Source organism: Watersipora subatra, chromosome 10 (assembly GCF_963576615.1).
Source record: "Watersipora subatra chromosome 10, tzWatSuba1.1, whole genome shotgun sequence".
Taxonomy (NCBI): Eukaryota; Metazoa; Bryozoa; class Gymnolaemata; order Cheilostomatida; family Watersiporidae; genus Watersipora; species Watersipora subatra.
This window is the reverse complement of record NC_088717.1, coordinates 12729125-12752570: the sequence shown is the minus strand read 5'-3', so window position 1 is coordinate 12752570 and position 23446 is coordinate 12729125. Positions and strand designations below refer to the sequence as shown.

Genomic DNA, 23446 nt, shown 5'->3' with positions numbered 1-23446 from the left:
GCTTGTTCAGCACTTGGTGTCGACATGTCACAAGTTTCTTAATGATTCATAGCAGGTATGAACTTAATGTTAGTAAATCTATTGGTAAATATAAAATATGTATGTTTGAGAACATGACAGTGTTGAAAAAAAGTATTTCATATCATTAAAAACAACAATGTTTTACATCGATGCTATGGAAGCTGCTTGTAAAACTGCAGATCTTGGAATTACTATGGAACTCACCCTTTGTGCAGAATTAGCATCATGATCGAAAGTAATCCTTGAGGTCTCAACAGTTTGGGTTGGGAAGAAGATACTACTGTGGATTATTTTGTGCTTTGTATTCTTGACTCAAGTTTCTACATACTTTCCTTGTAGACATTGACCTTTTTTGGTGTTCAATACAGTATTGGAATATAGCTCTGATGGGTTGTAGTTTCGTATCTAACGCAAAATTTTCTGGCTCCCAAGTAAAGCGGTTACATAGTTTGTGTTTTATAATCTTATGTAACCATTGGTTACCATGTATTTGTGTGTATGTTATGATTTGTTGCATGCAGTTAAGGCCTGCAAAGATAAAAAGTCAGCTATCTAGGGTTCATCATTAATTCTGCGTTGCAGTGTCCCCTTTACGTGCTGTCTCCGTTTTGTGCTACCGTCAAACTTGATTTAACAATTACCACGGCATTCTATTTTTCAAACCTTCCCTTAGTGTTGCACATTATTAGAGGTGGCGTTCAAAGAAAGGGAAGCGTTGTACTTTTCAAACACTGTCAAAATGATGAAGAAACAAATTTTAACCTTTTCACAGGCGAATCGAATGTCACCTATATTTTGGACTCTCCTTCGGGAGGTGTGACATGAGTCCTTCTGGACGCAAAAACTTGCTAACTTACCTTCAACTTGTTGTAGACATTTAAATAAATATACCCAACCAAGCTGATACATGTCTCTACCAGATAGATTTTGCAAATACCGTTGCACCTGTGCACCTTTTTTCTATCCATATACATGTATGCTACAGCATCTCGTCTATTTAATATATGACCACCCTCTTATTGTATGTGCTTCTGGATAAAATATATTCACACAGATTTTTTGATCTCGTTGGAAACGGCCACATCATGTTGTACGCGGTTGTAGAAGTCATGTATAATTTTAGCAAAAAGTGTTGTCTTCAGTCGAGACTTTAAGGATCCTATCTTTATGCATTATGGCTATAGTTTTAGCATGACTTACATGTGCAGGTGACAAGGCAAACTGTTGTATAAAATGACTTCAAATATTGATCTTATTTTCGTCATTTGTTTGTCGGATGTAGTTATCCGATTTAACCATCGATAACAATCTACCATTAGTTATTTTACTTACATGATTATCATGCGTTTAGGATCCCAATCTGGATGATAGAGTTTGGCCCACTCTGTCTAACATGAAACAAAAGACCTCCAGTGTTCCAAGCACAGCTCTAACTGGAAGTTCCTCTGAAGTAAGGGCTTGTTTTGCAATCTTGAAGATGTGGCGTCTCTAGTAAAGTATTTGTAAATGTATTCTATAAAATTCTGTTCTCACAGTCAGACACGATCCTTAATCCAGTCTTTATGTACCAGACCATATTTCTTTCGATTTTCATCCATTTAAACGCCAATGAAAAGTCGACAAACGTATTGTAACTTAACCATTTTTTGTTTAGACAATGGCAGGCAGTAAAAAGGCTGCAATAAAGCAAAGCTCCCAGTCTTCTACTGCTCTCTCTGAGAAGGGGGAGGCACTCGGATGGGACACTATTGCTGAGCAGGCAGAAATGAATAACATAGTTGATCCAGAGGAGTATCCTGCTCCTGGTGACAAAACATCGGGTGCCTCTGGCAACAATGCTGACGAAAACAAGGAAAATCAACAAGATGATGGTTCACAGCGTACTCCAAATTCTCGAAGACGCGGTGGGCTATTTGCGAATGTGTTCATTGAGGTTTCCTATCCATTTTGCTCAATTATATATCATGGTAATGCATGAAGTGAAAGCCTAACCCGATGTGCTTTTGAACGATAACTGGTTGTATTGTTGAGCCATAGATAATTACCTGACCTATATGTACAGTGGACCCTCGTCACGCTATTTTAATTCGTTCCAGTTTTATTATCGTAAGGCAAAAATTTCGTCTAGAAATCTAGTAATATCTAATGCAAACACCCCATGGTAAAAATTATCAATATTTTCTATACAAACTGTACATATTAAAAATTAGTAGCAATATGATGTTATCCTTGTTAACTATAGTTACCTACGTTAACCTCAGTGTATTTAGTGGTTGTGATCTGCAATAAAATGTAACATTACAATGTACTATGTGCAGTATGTTTCGCAGGGAGCTTTTACTTTCGAGGCAGGCGTATAACATAAACGCTGAATCGAACTTTAAACGCATACGTAAAGCAAAGTTTTAGTAAATATTTTTAATTATTTTACTGAACTTCAACTTGGTCATCGGCTAAAATTTTACCACCTGTTTCCGGTTTCATTTTCACTACAAGAAATAATGAATAACGCTCAACTGAGAGAGATCGAGCATTGTATCTTTTTCATGCACGATGGGAGGGATTTTGGCGAATTGCATATTGGCGTGTTCATTATTCTTACGTATTCAGCACACTGAATGTCAAATTTTCAGAACAAATTGTGTTGATATTGTGTGGCTAAAAATATTTTATATGGAGAGAGCCAACAAACACTGTGCTTTACATCGTAAGGCGAAAGAATTGTGGTCATCGTAATCTGAGGGCGCACTGTATGTTTTTGGGAATTCTGTTGATTGCTGCTAGTATTAGATTCCCTCAAACTGTCTTCTGTGTGTTATAGGCTCTGGGAGGGCGCGGTGGACCCCCATAGAGATTACATCTCCCAAGTATGAAAGACAAGTTAGGGCTGGCTTAAATCGGCCAGGTAGAGGTAAAGAAGACTTGAATTCGCCTCGAGAGTCTCCGAGATACAAGCGCACCGCAAATGGTCATTCTGGTTCAGGAGTTACTTCCTCTCAATCTAAAGGTGGGTTTAGGGGTCCCGTTGCCCTTCGAGTATTTTTGAAAATATTAGGTTGTATCTACACGTGAAGGGACAGTTCTGTTTTTTTTTGTGCGTGTTCAGAAGGTATTTTATCAGTATGCCTGCCAGAAACGGTTGTTGTTTTACAGCTTCTTTTGTCATTGCCTACTTACCGAACAAATTTCAGCATTTAGGCTGTTGATCAGGCTTGAATCTCCCTTCTTAGAAGAAATTGGTATAATTGAACTTGAATGTATCTTCAGTTTTTGATTTCCAGATGGGGATGAGAGAGATGAGGGTAAGGACCGTCTCACATCCCCACGTGACTATTCTAGTCCCCGCAACCGAGGTGGTCGGATGCACAACTCTAAGTCTTTCAGAGGTAGAGGAGGCGGGCGAGGAGGCCATGGTGGTGGCCGTTCTCGTGGTGGTCACTCTAGACCTTTTTATCAGCAGAATGATAGCTCTTCTACAGGTGTGTATGCGCATGCGCGCCATATTTTCAGAAGTTTTATCAGTGTATTGTTGCTATTTGAAAAGGGTGCCAACCATAGTCATGTTGTTTCTTGTTGATATTTGGCTGACTGCTGATCTTTATGCTATCTGAGTGATGCTAAACATTGTTACATAGTTTTAGTAGTGATGAGCAATTAGCCTCTTTTGGGACATATGCCTAGTTCACACAAATGTGAAACCAACATTAGTTTTTTTCTAACCGGTCACATTTTACAGAAATTACTCTGCTTTTTTCATCTGCTCCACTGATTCAGCCAGTAATAACGCTGGCTATATTCTACACAAGTCTTTAAAAATTAAAAATAGCATAGAAGTGTCTTGCATTTCCGCTAACAATTGGCCAGTAACATCTATGTAGCTTCGTCCAATAGAGAGGTGACAATAACATATAACTCCAATCATATCGGTCCTTTCTCTTGACATTGATTTTAAATGTAACACTGTTTAATCACCATGAAGCCTTAACATATCCATCTTTTAAACCTAATAAGTTTTGTTACAAGGTTTCGCCCTAGGTTCTGTTGAAGATTTGTACCCACAATAACTCAATTACATGTTTAATGCTGGCTCATTACAATCACTGCAGTTATTTCTTCAAATATATTATTTATTGTAGTGGGTGTTGTTCCATAGAATGGGTGCATCCATGCGCTTAGAGCTGGTTATCATTTTGCCTGTTTCGTCTTTAGGTTATTGCCATAGGTTTTAATTTTTCGTCTTTCTGTTGTCGAAATTCATTGGTTCCGCTAAATAAAATTGTAATTTTAAATCATTGAAATGATGGGAATGACAGTTGTAGATCTCAGATGCACGCTGTATGTGACTCCACCAGCTGAAATCTTCTAATTCCACCATTTTAAAAAGTCACACGATCTATTATGTGGTCAATCGAGTTGGATTTAACTTGCTTTAAGGGTGGGCAATGGGGGTATTTGTGAAGTAGTTATATTTTAATTATTGGCCCCTCACAGTTTTAGGATAGTTAGCACTCTAGGGTATGAGATAAACAAGTTGTACATGGTCCACTGACGGTTATTGATGCATCACTAAGCATGATTTCGTCATACGTGTTAGCCCCATATCTTAATATTTTGATGTTTTTGGCTACGATAACCGAATGCTTATTTGATACCAAACTGCTAAGAGGAATGCTAATAATTTGCTGGTCATTACCAGTTTTTACCATATCTGTCACAATCGCTCAAATATGCATGCAGAGGATAACTCCAAGCTTATTGATACGCATAGGAATAAACAAATGTTTATTGCTTACACTAATCCACAAAAGAAAGATTTTTGTTTTGGTAATGTTTGGTAACCTGCGCCCTTCTAAGGCACGCATAGCGAATCCAAAAGCAACTTTTAATATTTTTGTTGTTTCTATGATCAAAGGATGATTTTTGATGCATGCAGTGACTGTTCGTCTGTCCTTTGTACCTTCCGTCTCTGACACTCCTAATAAGGTTTTCATCACCTTGTCATTTGAGCTAGATATGCGGATATGCATTTTCACAAATGTCTAAACATCTCCCTTTCTCAACTTACTCCCGTCTAAGCATGTGCACCGTTGCTGTCAATTAATGCTTGGTAGCATCTTTTATAATGCCAAAGCAAGTGTCATCTTTTCTTACTCTAGCTTACCCATTTGTGCCATTTGGCACAGACAGTGGCTATTCCGTGCAATGGTTGCAAAATGTGCAGCATATGTCGATGGCAGCTCTCATGAGCAATGCTTCACTGGGAGCAGGTAACCTTTGCTGTTCATCTTAACCATTTGTTAACATTTGGTTAGCTGTTCTGTTATACATTTTATAGCTAACCACTTTCACTTACTGTAGGATTCCGCATGTAGACACACTCAACTCTAGTTTTTTCTTTTTATATTGTCTCCTTCACAAACTTTACTGGTCACTAATCACTGGTTCTAGTTGGTCCTCTTTCTTCACTCCTCTTCGATTAGACTGATTGATTTTCAATATTTTCTTTTCATGCCAATATTGGGTGGCTGCATTAGTTATTCATTCACTTGAATAGTTAGAACTCTATCCGGCCACGCAGTCCGGTTGATAAGAAGACATCGCATATATTGGTGGCAGCTGTTGTTTTCTCGTGCACCTTTGATCACCTTTAAAGCTCTTAAGGTCCCAGTTTCAGCTATTTGACCCTGTACAGCGTTATTTGACCTTGTACAGCGGCGTGTAGTGACCTGGTCTGTTTGCAGTTGACTATGTTTCTGTGAAGTGTTTACTTTCTATGCTGTACATCTGTGCCATGTAAGAATGTCATTTTAAAACTTATTTTCCTAAATGGATTATGGTCATGGCTTTCACACATTGTGCACGAGAGTCTATAGTTACCTGCTTGGTTGATTTGCAACTGCTGGTTTTTCACAATCTATAGTTAGCACATCTCTGCATATACTCATCACTGCTTTGTATACTAGATTAAATATTCATCTCAGTTCGCCTACTTCTCACATTCTCTAATGTGAACCTAAGTTTGCCCGGGTGTATAATGTACACTACGCCCGCTGATAAGCCAATTAACCCGTGCCAAGTTGTGTGATAGTGTATAATAATACTTGTAGGTCATTCCAGCTCCTTTTATTACTCTGAAGATGCCTACATGGTTGATCCTACTCTAGCCTATTCTTATCCGGCCCTGCTTTACAATGGTGGAATTTCCATGCAAGTCGACCAGGAGCAACTCAAGGAATTTGTCAAAAATCAAATGTTAGTGCATGCTGTTTCTCTTTGTTTTTGATTCTGTTTTTCCGCTGGGACGAGTTATATGCTGGCATAGTTCACGATTTACATGAGTCTTGTTAAGAAAGCATGGCTCAGCTCTCAAATGTGGTTAGTTAGTACAAATTACTGCTGAGCATTCACTTTCAAAGTAAGACCTTGCAATGGCAAGGAACTCAGTTTTTTTTTCATTATTGCTCAATTTAAAAGTACAGTTGATTTTTGTTAGCTTATAAACAAAGGACTGCATAAATTTTGTGGGTATTGGCTTATTCAATGTCGCTAAATCACACAAAACAATGTTTCAAGCTTATTTGAGTATTTTGGCCATTGCTAGCATGAGTAAAAACCTTAATTATAAGACGGGCTATCAACAGCCATTAAAATTTTTTAATAAGTTGTGTAAGTCTTTATAGAATGCTACAAAACAATTCATCTAACAATAAACAAGATTATTCAAAAAATCTCATTAAAAAGTTGAGCGCCACATATATGTTCCAAAAACACTTTACCTTGAATATTCATTGCAGCACTCCTAAAATTCATGGTATAGATTTTAAGGTTTTTGAACCATTGTTGTAAAAAAAAAACTTTACAACCACTTCAGTCTAGATTCTGCTAGGACAATTAAACAGATTTATTAAGAACTGCTCTTTACGAACTATGTACATCTAGTGTATACGATTTCAGCATGTGCAGCACACCTCAGCATTAAAGAATTTATACTGACTGTATACAAACATGACTGTCACTGTACAAAGGCCTGGCTATGCTTGCCTATAAAATGTAGAACTAGTAGGGTAGCACTTTGCTGTGGCTGTTGCACACGCACCCACAAATGATGCATTGACAGATCAGTCCACCGAGAATCTGTCTCAGCTGGGTTTCTTATTATCGCTGTATAACTACCATCAGGATATATATCGCCTATTATAGAATAACAATTTGTGATAGCAATAATATTTGTGCAGCTGTTTGCATTGCCATATTTTTTGCTCAAGGAAAACCTTTAATGGTAAAGTATAGAAAATACTTTTGAGTTATAGCATAGATCAGAACTATAAAAAAAGTATCGGTATCCAACAGATTCAATTACCTATAGAGTTTGATGAGAGGTTTTATGAACAGTTACAATCTGCACTATTGGTTTTTACATATCTATTACAAAAGAGAATCTTTTTATCTATTTCTGAACAGTTCTTCATGTGGTGAAGCCCTCTTATTATCGTCAGTCGAAATCATATAGGAAATAAGCTTGCGTTGAAAATAAAATTGAATCGAGATTATGCGTGCATGGTGGAGGTTAGGTGTGCCCTAGTTGACTTCTTGGTAATTTCTTTTTGCTGAGATGGCAGCATCTGCATACAGACGTCTTACAGCGCAGTTTGTCAATCATCGGGCTGCTGGCTCAATGTTGGACTATTTACATTTTAAACCATTCAAAACTTTTCATTTCTAGAGAATACTACTTCAGTGAAGAGAATCTAGAAAAAGATTTCTTTTTGAGACGCAAGATGAATGAAGATGGCTGGATTCCAATATCATTGATAGCCTCATTTCACAGAGTCCAGGTACAGCTTTCTAGCAAGCTCAAAACAAGTTATCGAACGTAGCGGTCGGTTTATACGTGCCTAAGCTGATCACTGCCATGAAAGGGCATTGCGTTAACTTGTTCAAACAACTCGAACCAAGCTAATCATGCAGCTGATAGCTTGTTACAGTTGGTTCGTTTTATATCGTACCAAAAGCTTGCTTTTGAAGAAAAATCGCATGTGGAGATTCCTTGAAAGAACAGCGACGGAACACATTTTGTCTTTTTCTATCTAGCCTTTGTTGAGTTTGTTCTCGTGATAAGCGAATACACACACATTTACTTGGTAGATGTTGCTCGATGTACATTGCTTAGTGAATGTTAGTACACTATTCCAGCAATAACTGTATGTGATTGGTCGTACACATGATGGCTTGCATCTTTATGCTTGTCATATACAACATTGTTTGCAGATTATTTGCATTAGTGGCACCGCTTGTACAGCTGTAAAAAAAATTATCTTGATAAGTGTAGGTAAAACAACAATGAGTTTATAATTTTCATTTGTTCTCTCCTGCAACCGTTTTGCTATAAATCGTTGTATTCTCTTGTCCAAATAATGCTGAAGGTGCTAATTACGTTAAGCTGTTTCTTCGAATCGCAGCAAATATAGTTTAATTGTCTACAAGAAATTAGAACACACTAATAGTAATTTAGATGATTTGAATATCAACATAGCCATCCCCAAATGATTCGGTGATTGCACTTACGATGGATACACTAAGTTGGTAAATTTTTAGCGGAAGAACATTGGCGCCAACAATCAGAAACCAAAACACTGACTTGCTGCCTAGCCAAATGGAAGCTTTCTATCTCCGTGCTTATCTCTCTTGGTCAAAATTTAGTTTTGTATGTTGCTTATTTTTATGTGGTGATCTTGTTTAGTTTCATCATAATTGAACAATATTTCATGCAAATAAGTTATAGAAAACTTGGTGCATTCGTCAGACATCCGAAATCAGCCGCACAATCGTTTAGACATTTTTTCAATGGAACTGGCGCAAAAACAAAATTTGTAAAGAATAAAACTGACATTTGCTGTAAATGTTGAAGTAGGTTGAAGAACATATTGATTGGTGTAAACCGGTCGTAGTGTCCATCTTTTTTTTTAGTTTTAGGATATACTAAAGATTACTTTTCTACTATTACATAAGATTTGATGCATGCCTACTGACAGTATATACCTATATATGAGGAGAGCTATGGGGAGCCACAAAAATTATCTGTGACCTCAGTAGTGGTACTATCTGCTGCTTCATGAACCTCAACAATCATAGTTATTGAACTTCATGCATTTTCAGGCTTTAAAATATCTGACACTGCATTAATTACGCCAAGTTTATGTTTTGAAGACTAAAAAATTGCTTCGGCTTTCTAGATTTTTAGAAGCATACAATTTACGGTCTCTGTTGAACGAGAATGACTAGATACATTTGAATGTTTCTATGGTTTGAGGTTAATCTTGCAAACATTTGTCTAATGTCCATTTTTTCACATTATTTTGAGATTTTGCTAATCTTGCAAGACTTTCTCCTACAAGAAGTGTGGACAATCCCACAGAGATCCAGTATGATATCTGCTTCGCTTGCTGCAAGCGGAGGCTGTGCTCTTGTGCATCGTTGCGCAAACAACGTCGCAGTTATCTTAGCTACACATGTCTATGCTAAATAATAAAGTAACCTCGACTGGGAATGTGTCCAGTTGCAGATAGCAGTATTAGGCGAAATGGTGTTTCTGCAACTCCTGGAGCCTTTATTAGGAATTTTGTCCTAAATTATTGTTGACTTTCGGGTGCTGCAGGACTCACATTCCAATAATAGTTTGAGAAAACTGTACGCGTAGGAATTTGCGTTCTATTTGTGCACCTTTTTTCAGAATTATTTGCATATACCACACACATACATTGCATTCCCCCCCCCCCCCCCTTCATACGACATTGATTCGTTCCGGTGTTCGGGTCATAAGCCAAAAATGTCATAGAAAAACCTGCAGTAATTATCTAATGCAAACAGCCCTTAGTAAAAAAAACTCAAAGTTTGATATGGTGTATTCAATAAAAATCGGTATTATTGGTAGGAAATAGTATATTAACCTTAGTAACTATAGTTAACTAACCTAGTGACTCCAGCTTCGGTAATAATAATCATTTTCTTACTACTCCCTTCAACATCGTTGTCAAACATAGGACCTTGGCTAACGTATTGAAGTTATGTATGTAGTTATATACGTATAATGAATTAAAGTTCATAATAAATATTACATTGTACTTGTAGTGCATAAAAATGTACAATAAACTTTCCCTTTCATTTACTTTTCATTAATTTTCGTTTCACTCTTGCAATATCAACCATTTACCAAATATGAATAATGCTGAACTGAGAGGGAGAGCAAGCATCGTATCTCTTTCTTGGGTTGTGGGAAAGATCTTGGCAATTAGCATTACGGCATCTTCGTTAATCCGACACACCGACAGCCAAATTTGAATTTCAAGAGATTTTTTTCTTAATATGGTATGGTGAAAAAAATGTATGGCAGAGGGGAGAAAAAACATCGTGTTCCACATTGTAAGGCAAAAAAATCGTATAACATGGATGAGACCCAGGACTGCACTAACATGGATGAGACCCAGGACTGCACTAACATGCATGAGACCCAGGACTGCACTGCATAATTTGTTCCATTCAGCTTATATGCTGTAAAAGTGTGCTCTTTTTATCCAAGTGAACAGCATCATAATTGTAAACAAGGTGCTAGCAAGAACAACACAATTTTAATTAACAGCTGCAACTAACACATTATGCAAAATATTACATCTTTATGATTCTGTGACTCCGGATTTCGGACGTAAACTCCTTTGTCCACAGTAGTTTTTACCGGAGGGTGTGTGTCACCGGCGCACCCTGTTACAGTTTCAGATTGATCTGGTTTGTTATGGCTGCAATCCCTCTAGTCATCATTGTTTGAAGATAATTTATCTTCTGGTTCTACATTGTATTGGCTACTGATAATTTCAACCTCATCATGAACCTCTTCATTATGCTTCGCAGGCTCTGACACAAGACCTAGCTTTTCTCATAGACAGCCTGGATGGATCGAAGGTGATAGAGATAAGTGATGACAAGTGCTTCCTTAGGCCTTGTAATAGTCCTACCAAATGGTCTCTTAAGGAAGGCGTGGCAGCCGAGATGGAACGTGTAGCGAAAGTTAACAGTACCACCGAAGCTGCTCCTTCTACGACTATAAAATTTAATCCTGATGTACCAGAGTTCGTGCCTGGCAAGGGCATAAGAGTCACATCTGGTGAGTCTAGGTCTCAATGATTGCTGTTAGTCTTCAGAAGCTTATATGACTACATACTATAGTTCACATGTGTCAAACTCACGGACCTCGGACCAAAACCGGCCCACTCTGTAATTATATCCGACCTTCAAGATAATTTTACATGATCATTATTCATGGTCCATCGATATAAATCAATACAGTTTGGGCTACAGATCCCATAATGCAACGCTTCAGCTGCCTTGCCAGGTACTTTTCCTGTTAATTAAGTCTAGCTATTAAAAGATATTACAAAGTTGGTTCTGAAAGCAGAGCCTTTAATAACCAATAGGAGGTTAAGTTTGTTTACACACAATACTATATAATGTAATTTTGATAGATATTTTTAAGCACAGCAAAATATTAAATATATAATTTATTCAAGGTCTAAGTCTGTTTTAGAATGATAGTCCTGTATGTTTTTATTCAACGTTATGTTCCAAACACATTTAGTTTTAGGGTGTTCAATAAAGGTTTTTTTCGTTTGGCCTGTGACTTGCAGTGTGTTTTGAATTTTGGCCCTCTGTACAATTGAGTTTGACATGCCCGCTTTAGTTCATAATAATGTGGTGTTTATATGAGAGTTTGTTTTTTAGAAGATATGTTTTTGTTTGTTGGCAGTTATTTTTAGTCAGTAAGTTGTTTCATTCTATTAGGATTTATAGTCTGTTAATAAAAATTATTACCCCAATGCTTTATATATTTAGTAATATAATACGGCATAATCTATATAATGTACAGGATAGTATGATGCTTTTTCTACATCTTTTAGCATAACTATTAAATCTTCTCACCTTCTCGTGTCCATACTTCTATAGAACTACTTGAATGGTCTTTTAAAAGTGTTGTTGATTTTGTTGGGTAAGATGTAAAACCCCCATGATTAGTCTTGTTTGCTAGTGAAACTAACATTTTGCATTGAACCATCTCTGTGGCACATTCTAAGCTCTGTTTGAGCTTATTCGCAAAACATGGTCTGATCCGTTCTTTAGACTCCGCTCCGGTTTCACCTCAGATAGCAGCCATCGGGGCCAGCGCAGCACCCAGTGACGCAGTTATGGATAGACTTAGCACACCTGCATCTCAAGGTCTAAGCAGCAGTGCCCCTGAGAGGAGCAGCATGGACGAGTGGTTTGAGGTGATCTGTTGTTCTACATAATCGAGTGTCATATTTTGTACTTAGAGCTCAGATAAAAAGTTTGGGTTATATAAACTGTTGGCTCTGAAGTTTCTAGCAAATGGCAAGGCTTTTCTCTTAGGAGTGAAACAAATTACATAAAATGCATTTCTTTTAAGCAGATGTTCTCATAAATGTGCTGCAGTTAACCCTTTATAAAGGTATTTCAATACTGTTACAAATAATTTTTATTTATTGTTTGAGCTCTTTTATCATTTCTGATACAACTGCACTATTGGACACACTGTTCTAATACCAAGTACTTGTTAAATCAGCTACAAACTGCCATATTTTATTAGTAGTTGTTTCTTTAGTCAAGATTTATATAGTAAAATATCACTGATAACCTTAAGATGCTACCATGTTTGGCGCTTTGTTTTTTGTTTTCGTTGTGTAGCAGCTTGACTTTACTTGTAAATAGCTGCTACACAGTACTTTGACCAGCTTTATGCACTCATACCCTGACATACAAAGTTTATTGTTTTGATTCATTGCTTGTATGGTAAAACTGTTGTGTGCTAGAGCAAATATTTGTATAAGAATACATAGTATTGCGTTTAGTCTATCAAAAACCTAATTATATATACTTGAGTTAGTTACATATAGTGAAAAAACAAATGCGTTATACAAAACCAGCTATGTGCAACACTAAATGTAAAAATCTAAATTATTAATTCAAATTTAAATTATTTGTAAAAATTAATGAAATAATAATCAATGATAATCGATAATTTATTGTTCTACCTTATAATATTAATGGAAGTGTAGGTTTGGCAATGCATCGGGTTGCAGGTAAAGTGACCGACGGAAAAAGCAAGTAACTGGTTTTAAATTACATTAGATGAAGATTAATTTGATTTGTATTTTCTTTCAATTTTTTTGGTTTATTTTTGTAGTAGTTGGAAAAGCTTCAGATGGCTCTGTTAAAAATTATTTCAAATATTGATAAAAATATTTGTTCAGGTTTTACATCAATCGTACAAATAACTAATCTGTAAATGTGATCACTAGTCAGAGTTTCATTGTAAAGTTTTGGCAATAGCTTTGTTGTCAGTTGTTTTATCTCAAAACCCAGTATAGATTCATTCCCCTCAGTATGTCCTTTAGGTTGTGGTTTATTCAAGCACTGCCAAGTATGTATTTGTACTGCTGCCTGTCCAATTCTTCACTCAAACATATAAGGAAAATAGAAGGTGATCAGGTGATTATTTTCTCTGATATTCAAAATTGAAGGTTCTGCTTTTGTCATTTTTCTGATACTCAATAAAAACAAAACTAAAAATTTTATAACAAACTTTCGAACTGTTTCATTCTCAATATAATACATTGTACTGTTTCTTAAAATAGATGTCAACAGTCATTACATATGAATTCCTAAGTGAGGCATACTTGTAAAGTTTTGCGATAATAGTTGACCCCTGACCCTCTAAGTAGCTAGATTAAGTTTTTTAGCCAATTAGCTATTTTTAAACAAAGCTCTCCAAGTCGGACAGAAGAAAATAACCTAGGTACAGTAGACGCCCCTACAACATAAATAGTTCATTCTAAAATAATTATGTTCGAGATTTTATAATATACAAAGCGTAAAATACAGTTAAATTACATAGCAATAACATAGCAAATTTAGTTATTTCAGAAGCTTTTAATTCGTGTTTCAAATCACTTACGGTATGTGCAATACGCTGAACTTACACACACTGCAGGTAAAGCGCAAGTCGACAAGAAAAGAAGAGAGGCGACAGAAAGTTGAGAACAGTCCAGCCAAGGCTCCCCCTCCTGAAGATAAAGATGAGCAAGAGGAGCTGGACTTCATGTTTGATGAAGAGCTCGAGCAGCTCAGTGATGGAAGAAAAAAGCAGTACACTGCTAATTGGTTTGTAGCTAGATACTAATTATTACCAGCTCACTCGAATTGCTCATGAGGTTTGGTCTTCTGACCCACTTACGACGTTTGATCATCAGTTGGAGGAATATCCTATTGCATTTTTATATTTGTCAGGCGATGTGTGATATTCTCAGACTTCTCCTTTTTTATAAACCAATATAAAGTTTCCTTATCAGATATTTAGTCTGAATCAGGACATTGTCTCTGCATCAATTTTGCTGAAAAAAATTCATGTATTCTTAGTATAAACAGCGAGCTGTTCGTCCAAGGCAACATCCTATGATCCGTTGTCTGACGAAATAGTTATGAAGCCTGATGCTATAGTTGAAGTTGTATCAAAATCACACAATTGCTAAATAAAATTAACCAAAGAAATAAGACAATTGCAAATCAAACCCATTTATTGTTGTCAGATAGAGCAGGATATGGTGGATACTAAAAAACAAACTCATTCACAATGAAATAAATTTATTCATAATATTGTTGTTTTACTTACTCTTAACTAGAGAGTGCATTCAAAACTGATTCAGCTCCAGCAGGATCGAGAAGCTGAAATTGATGCTGCCATGACACTAACATTAGAGCTACACTAGGCGCATCGGCAATGCGGTGGCGTTAATAGACAAAAAAATGACATACTTCATAAAAACAAGGGACATGTTCCAAAGTTATCCATGTAAAAATCAGTTACTCTAATGATAAGCTAAAAGCTATTCAAATTAGTAACAGCCTAGAAGATAAGCAATGCTTATTAAAAGATCTAAAAGTTATACAATCCATACTATAAATGTAGTTTGCAAGTCATTGCGCTGTAGTGGTAATTATGTGACTGAAAAAAAACAAAGGCTCCATTTTAACTAGTAAATCACGGAGCACCCTCAGAATATGATTTTGATCCATTCCAGGGTTGGCATCGTATGTTGAAAAATCGTGTGTAGGAGTATAGAAACCATAGTAATTACATAATGCAAACATCCCCTGGTAAAGATTGTCTAAATTTTATATACATACTGTACATATTAAAGATTAGTAACAAAATAGTATGTTAACCTTAGCACATTAACTATAGTTACCTACAGTAACTATTATATTTAGTCAATTGATTAGTTATGATCTGCATTTAAATAGAACGTTACAGTGTGCTATGAACAGTACTATGTACCGTAGAAAGTTCTTACCTTCAAGACAGACGGACGAATAACAAAACAAACCTTTTAATTCATTTCAAATAAGTTTAGCTTACTAAACACACACACTTAGAGCTAAGTTTTAGTATATATTTTTAATTATTTCACTTGAATTTCGACTTTTTAACACTAAAATTTTATCATTTATTAGTTTCTGTCTTCGTTTTTACTGTAACTTTCAGTGGACCTGATTAAAACATTTTTCAACTTGAGTCGGGCAAAAAACTCAAACGATGCAGTTTTTGTAATGAAGTGGCTTGTTGTTAGCAGGTTAAAATAAGTAATCTGACCATGAGATCTTCTGTATGATGAGATCGCAATTCTAATTTTGCTACTGGTTTTAAAAGAAAAATATCACTGTTTTATGCATGAAAATTGCTGATCTGAAATAAATCGGTCGTCGTGTCTTTAAGGCGTTGTGAAAATATTTTCAGCGAACAGATTTTTAGTGTCTTGGTTATTTTGCGTAAGTAATTAGCACTCCCACTGCCAAATTTAAACTCGGTTGAAAATTGTATTGAATTCGTACGGTGAAATAAGGTTCGTATGGTGGGGTGAAAAAATCATCATGTTCCACTTCATAAGTTGAAAAATAGTATTATCAGATTAATCATATCCTGAGGGTGTACTGTATTAGCAAATTAATTGATTCCCTTGAATTTTACGTGTTTTGTCAAATTCTGTGATTGCCTTTTATTAACAAGAAAATTGACCTACATCTCCACATAAGGTCTCTTTTCGACCTCTGCGTATCTCTACATATCCGTTTAAGTTTTTTGTTTTATCATTGTTGAAAAACATTCGAGGCCGCAGAGTTGTTCTATTACCGTACTATTTATAGGTTGATGTTGCTGCACTCTAACAATAGCCTGGTGATTATGTCCAGTTCTCCAACTATTTGTCACATTTCATATGATGATATTATGCTGCAGTTATGGTCACAGTCACAGCCGTGCCATATTATGGTTTGATCGAACCAGGACCCATGTCCTGTATGGTAGGCTTGCTTGTGTGATGATGGTCTGTGTCTGCCAACATAGACTTAAACATATGCAGCTTTTCCACCACATCATCAATATCTATGTCCATGCCTCTGCTAGGTCAGACAGTGAGGATGATGATGATATTGATGACAAGGAGCTAAACAATATTCTGATAGTCACACAGACTCCCCCGTACCTTAAAAAGCACCCACAAGGTGATCGCCACCCCAACCCTGATTACACCCCCAGAGCTAAGATGAGTGCTGAAATAGCAAAAGTAATTAATGACGGCCTTTGTTACTATGAGGAGGAACTCTGGCAGGATCAAGAGGTGAGGAAGCTTTTTTATAGCTGTGTTAGTAGAAATTATGTTCATGGCCTTTTAGGAGTGAGCATTAACAATGTATTATAGACTTGATGGATGTTATCAGCAGAAGATATTTATTTGACAATCAGAGTTTGACAGAGATGATTGGTTAGCTAGATTAATAACGATCATGAAGCAACATACAGAAGCATGAGTGTCATGAGCCACTAATCTTCATATTGCAATATGTCGCTTATTTCTGACTACTGTAGCTTATTTGTGACTACCCCAAGTATGCTTTCATTTCTATAAGTTCTCCTATTGCTATCAAAACCTTGTCCTTGCGAACTGGCTTTAATAGCATTTGATTTGAGTTTATTTTCATCATAAAAACAGATGCACACAGAGACACAAACTAAATAAATATACATATATTAATAAGCAATTATAATACAATAGGGAGTGATGAAGGCCCACGTGCACAGTAGCAGGGCTAATCAAGGTGCAGGGCCCGAGTTGACAATTTTTTTAATATAATAATGTTCACATATTAAGACCTAAAACCATCCCAATGAGTCCAGTAGATGCCTCTTTAAAGCAATCCTAAAACTATTTGAATTTTTAACGTACTTGATCGATATTGGTAAGTCATTCCAAATACTGGACAACTGGTGAGTTACCTGTCGATGTCCAGTTGTAGATGTAGACTTAGGGTAAGGTAAGGCATAAGAAGAATAACGAGTAGCATAAGAGTGTTGTTGAACATGAGTGTCAGAGTAGAATGATGAATGAGCGAGAATACCTAAACGGAGTTTATATTACTCTTTAATTGGAAGAACATTAGCCTTTTTGAACAGATCAACTGTGTGGTCTTTGAATTTTTTATGGAAGATTATTGGTATTAGACGCTTTTGAATCAGGAATATTTTATTCAAATGACACTCTGCAGCATTGCCCCATGCTTCTAAACAATAAATTAGTTTACTGTTTACTCAAAATGTCAGTTGGAAAAATTTCTTGAGGCTTGGATAATTATACCCTAATTTTTATGTAGTTGACTTCTCAAATAATCAATATGAGAAGACCAGTTTAATGAGTTGTCAATAACTACACCTAAGAATTTCACATTTGTAACATTATTTATTGGCTTACCGTTGATACTTATATTTTGGCTAAGTTCGAATTTATTTTGATGATTTTTGATTATTATAAAATTTGTTTTATCAAAGTTAAGAGTTAGTTTGTTTGCAGTACACAAATTTTGAACTCTATCTAAAGTTGAATTGATTTCGTGGATATTATCATTTTAATTTCTTCTCAGTAAAAACAGATTTGTATCATCAGCAAACAAAATAGTAGAGAAGGGTTTCAAATAATAAATTGAATCATTTATATAGAAAAGGAACAATGTAGAGCCAAGGATAGAACCTTGTGGAACCCCACATTCAATTTGTCATGATTCTGATAGAGTAGATTTATTCAATTATATTGAATGAGTTCTATCAGAAAGGTAACTTTTAAATAGCTTGACAGTGCTACATGAAAAATTATAAGCTGTGAGTTTTTGAAGCAAAATAGAGTGATTTATGGTGTCGAAAGCCTTTGAGAAGTCGATAAAAATACCTAGGACTGTTTTTTCCATTTAAAGCAGAAAAAGACTGATTTGAAAAATCTATTACAGCATTATGTTTGCCTTTCCCTTTTTGAAACCCATATTGATGTTTGGTTATAATGCTGGGTCTTTCCAACTGATTCGGCACCTGAGCATTCACGGCTTTCTCAAACTTTTGAAAAACTGCTAGAATTGATATAGGTCTATAATTGCTAGACACCATTTTTGATCATTTTTTAAACAACGGTAGTACCTTTGCAATTTTTATGTTAGTAGGAACAGTGCCGGTGTTAATTGCCATGATTATTATATAGGTTAAGGGTAATGTAAGGTAGGGTGCGAAATGTAAGGTAGGGTGCGAAGGTAGGGTGGAATGAAATCCAATCCTGCAGCTTTCTTTTCATTTAAACCAGTTAAAGTGTTATTAACAACACTTTCGTCGACATGACATAATTTAAATTTCGGAAAGCTTTTAGACCTAATTGAATGTATGTCAGTGCATTGCACTGACTCTGTCTTATTCCCTGGTGTAACCATATAATTCTCTTTTAACAGAATAGGGTAAGTTAGCGCTTTCATTCGCTCTGCGCTAGTCTTGTCTATCTTTGCCTTTCGCATGCATAAGGGTAAGAGGTTAGATTTTTGCTGCAATCATGAGGTGCAACCGCTATCTTCATCAAGATCTAGTTATTCCCATTCAGTCATTGTTATTTTTTGTGCGTCCCTCATTTAATAATTTGTATCGTCATGCGTTCTCCCATCTCTGTAGACATCTCTCGAAGAATATAAGACTGTGAACGTCATATCGCAGGAAGTATTCAATAGTTTAACTCCCACCACCCCTCAGATTGAGCAACAGGAAGTTCCTCCCGCCCCAGTCTCAATGACTTCAGAGGCTGCAGGTACAATTAATCAGATTTCATTCATTGGATGGTTTATAAATTTAAGCATTCTCTAGTGTAGTTCAAAGTGCAGTAGATATAAATTACAATTTACACATGCTTGTAACTACAGTGAGTAGTGCAAGTTAGGTTTTAAGTTTTTCATGTTGCTTGAGGGTAAGATAATGGTTATTGCAGTCGGGGCTCGTCGGATACCAAAGATGGTGATGACCCCTGCCAAACCTCAGGTAGCCTCATCCCTGCCTGACACAATATCAGAGGTGCCTGTGAGAGCACCGAGAACTCCTCGCACTCCCCACAGGTTCGCATTCTTCATTTTTGCTAGGAGCTTTTGGGAGAATCTTTGTGCGCACTCTCCAGTCAATGGAAATTTTATCCTCTACATACACTAGTTACTCCAAGCTCAAGTTTCACTTCATGTAATCTAGAATTAACTATGGGTCTAGCAACGTTAAGACTTACGTAGATGCAAATTAGTTCGGAACTAAAATTCATTCCCCTTGTTATAAATTTATTAAACTGTAGATTTGGAGCATTCGATTACAGTCATCCTTGTTACAACCCAGGCTGCCAACACCGCTGTCTTTGCTGGTTATGGGATATTCATTTTAGTTAATAAACTAAGTTTTTCATCAGGTTTATCAGCCACTGTAGTATTTTTGTGTTAGCTGGTTTTTGTTGTAATGCGCAGGAAGGGCTCGGGCAAAGATAGTACCCCCGCACGCTTTTACCCCGTTGTCAAAGACACGTCCAAGGCTCCTGACCCTAAAACTCCTAGAAAAAAGAAGACAAGACACACTAGCAATCCTCCAATTGAGGCTCATGTCGGTTGGATTATGGATGTCAAGTCTCACCGTCCAAGGACAACTTCTACTAGCAGCCAACTCTCTGCCAGGTATGCTGCTTTGCGTAACTCTTTATTCTACTTCCTTTACTCGACCTATGTCATACGGCAGTGTTGCGCGCAGCTCTAGAACCTATGTCATATTGTATTGTCACGTAGCTCTAATCATGAACACCTCTCTGATGCACTACTTGGAGAAACTGTTAAAAGCTAACATAGTCACTGTAAAATGGCTTTTCCATAGCAAGTTTTAAGTTTTTAAAAAACTGTCTCAAGATAAATACAAAGACTTGGAGTGTTTTAACAACAGATTTTCTACATTTTATACTCCAAAACTTAGTATTCTAGTCTTCACTAGCCTTTACTGATCATGTGCACATTACTAACTGTACGTGGAGTACATGTAATAAGCTAATGTTCATGTAGATGTCACTCATATTCCTGAAAATGTTTTCTGTCGTATATCATAAAGCTTACATCCACTGTCTACATAAATGTACTTTTTGGTCGTAAAACAAATCATTGTGATCGTAAAACAAATCATTGTGATAATCTTGACACCCTTTGCTTTGAATCGGGTGGTATGCGTGTTTGTACCTTGCTTATTGTCTGTACATGGGCATGACTTTTTAATTGCATGAACAGCAACCTAATTTGAATGCCGTGAAAGGTGTGAATCAATATAAAGTACAGTGTTTTTATTACATATTTATTATTCAATATATAACATAAGAACTTTTCGGTCATGTTGTTGAAAATTGTGTATCTCTATTTATTTGTTGTTTATTATTTTGTCGTGAGTATTTAAAGCCCGTCATGACATGTAAATGAATCGTAGCAATTCTGTTAATATATTAATAGTTTTTTACAGGTAACCAAGTCTTCTTGTATACTTAATCATAAGCTATAACGTTGTTATCATACGGTCATATCATCCAATATTGGTTGAGATGGCAAGAACTTGTCGAACCTATCTAATTGTGCATACTAAAGTTATGATTCTTTCAGTTGCAAAATACTCTTCATTTGGATGCTTATCAGAAAAATTTGACATTGACTAAACTCGTTATCTTGTATAGCACAGTTAACTGTTCCTAACCCGTTTGCTACCATTATAATGGCTTGCCTTGGCTGGTAACCGTACAGAAACGCTCATCACTAATGTTGAATAAGCAGATATACCTGAAACTTTGCCGCAATAAATTGAAGATGTTGTGTTATTATTTCTCCCGGCACGTAATGAAGAAACTAGTTTTCTTTTCACTCAGAACTCACAGCATAAAATAACCATCTCCAATTTTTTTAATTTCTAGTTTAGGGTGAATGAAAAAATTGTAAACAGTGCTCTAATCGTTTTTTTTGCAAGTTCATGTTAGCGAGTTTTGTCAACAAGAATCAAATATTTCTGATAACTGTATGTCTATATTAGAAAATCAATTTTCTGTTCAGTCCAGTGGTAGACTAGTATTGTTTTAAAGCCAGCAATATCGTTTGGAACCAGTTGTTCGGCTTATTAAAGGTGTGTAGTAGTTTAAAAGTTTCTGCATTTTACGAAACTTTCACCCGACAATACTTATTTTTCCTTGTCAAACAATTCATAATTGTTTGTTGTTTTTGTGCCTGAGCAACATTGCAGATCAATAGCAAACGCGAGTTATTGTCGTTATTGTTGAGTAGTTGACCGCCCTCAGGCCAATCAGAAGAATTAAATATATTATTACTCATCGCTTTCCTTTGTCCTCGGATTTTTTAAATTTCTTCCAAGATGACCTAATGGTTTTAATGCCTTTGGATCCAACTGCATGAGTAGTTATCGTTGCGTTGTCATCACATCTAGATTTTCAGATATTCGTTCTTAAGGAAATGCAAATGTATTGGATTGTTGCTGTCTGTCAATGCAAATAATATTATATCACTGTTTCTCAAGTGTAAAAGTCGGCAAAATTTAATACATTTGAAATGTTTCGCTTTTATTAAGCGGATAAATACTACAAGCACACAACCTTTGCAATGACCATTTTTAGCTTTTCAGTTCTCCACTGTGTATGCTTATATTGTGTATTGCTCATTTATCAATAAAGTGTTTGGTCTCCACCATTTTAATTCACCATCACATAATGTTGCAGTTCCAATACAAGCTAAATACGAAAGTAATTATCACAAAGTTAATGTAAATTCTCATTTCACTCACTTAGATTCGATACAGTAGTTATTTGAGGGCTGCGCTGACATTAGAGGTTGTGTTATTGTAGTCCGTCTGAAAGTCAGATGAGTCATGGCAGCCATTCGCACACGTTTGGAAGTTTTCAGCACCCGTCACACGAGCTACTTAAAGAGAATGGTTTTATGTGGCAAGTCTATCACAAGTATCATGCCAGGTGTCTACGAGGTTGGTTTTGTTCGCTCTCTGGTTTTTGTATAAAACAAAGCAAGTTCTCTTTGTTATATCATTAGCATATTTCTTTATTCAGTCTGGCTTCCTTTTTCTTCTAGATGTGGTTAACAGTAGTGGGTCTAAGTTGAGCAACAACAATGTCATAGTTACATCTCTCAATATTGGTTCAGTTGTGTTGACTCATCATGTTTATCAATTTTGTTGCTATTCAGCGTGTGATGGAAGGTATATTTCATTGATATAACCTTGTTTGGATATAGATTCATTTTACCACCTTCACATTTGCTTGATTTCTAACCTTTGAGATTATTTTACAACTTAGTCGGTGCAAAATTGTCCTTCAAGTAACTTGTATTTTCATATACCATACAATGAGTACTTATGAGTTAATAGAACGTTCTTGTGGCAGTTTCAACGGCAAGAAATCTGCTGATAGATTTTGGCAGTGATATTAGCAATGAGTTAAATTTGATAGTCTTATATTGTGTTCAAAAAGTTGATTCCTCTGTCTTACACCACCAGATGTCTGTTTGCTAGCTTGAGGTCTTCTGTACAAACACTGTTATAGCACCGTTATAACTTTCGTTCTCATTCGTTACAGACAGGAAGAAGTCTGGCGTTGGACAGTCACAGGAGATGAACACGCTTTTCAGGTTTTGGTCTTTTTTCATTCGTCAACACTTTAACAAAAAGATGTACAACGAGTTCAAGACTCTAGCCTTAGAGGATGCCAGTGCCGGATACAGGTATGTCAAGATATCACTAATTGTTCTTCTTTTTGCCACATGCGGTTTGTGGTGGCTGTCTATTAATGGCTACCGCTATTTACATGTGGCTAGAGAAATATCAGCATGAATTATGTACTTATAGCTGCAGACTGATGCAAGTCGACAGCCTAATATGCTTGCACACTCACTTACCATACCTTCATTTTTCCAAACCGTGTTACTGACACTATAT

General features: G+C 36.2%; 1 protein-coding gene across 2 annotated transcripts in view; it reads left to right on the top strand.

The window, feature by feature from the left end:
• Positions 1-23446, top strand: part of LOC137406660 (la-related protein 1B-like) — a 41535-nt gene that overhangs the window by 13773 nt on the left and 4316 nt on the right. For both annotated transcript variants that reach the window (XM_068093272.1, XM_068093271.1), the window contains exons 4-18: positions 1373-1471; positions 1676-1925; positions 2843-3028; positions 3303-3500; positions 6129-6273; positions 7745-7856; positions 10924-11176; positions 12187-12332; positions 14075-14244; positions 16544-16757; positions 19115-19247; positions 19425-19548; positions 19939-20142; positions 22344-22480; positions 23088-23232. In XM_068093272.1, the coding sequence (XP_067949373.1) occupies positions 1373-1471; positions 1676-1925; positions 2843-3028; positions 3303-3500; positions 6129-6273; positions 7745-7856; positions 10924-11176; positions 12187-12332; positions 14075-14244; positions 16544-16757; positions 19115-19247; positions 19425-19548; positions 19939-20142; positions 22344-22480; positions 23088-23232 (2516 nt within the window). The remainder of the gene's footprint in view (positions 1-1372; positions 1472-1675; positions 1926-2842; positions 3029-3302; positions 3501-6128; positions 6274-7744; positions 7857-10923; positions 11177-12186; positions 12333-14074; positions 14245-16543; positions 16758-19114; positions 19248-19424; positions 19549-19938; positions 20143-22343; positions 22481-23087; positions 23233-23446) is intronic.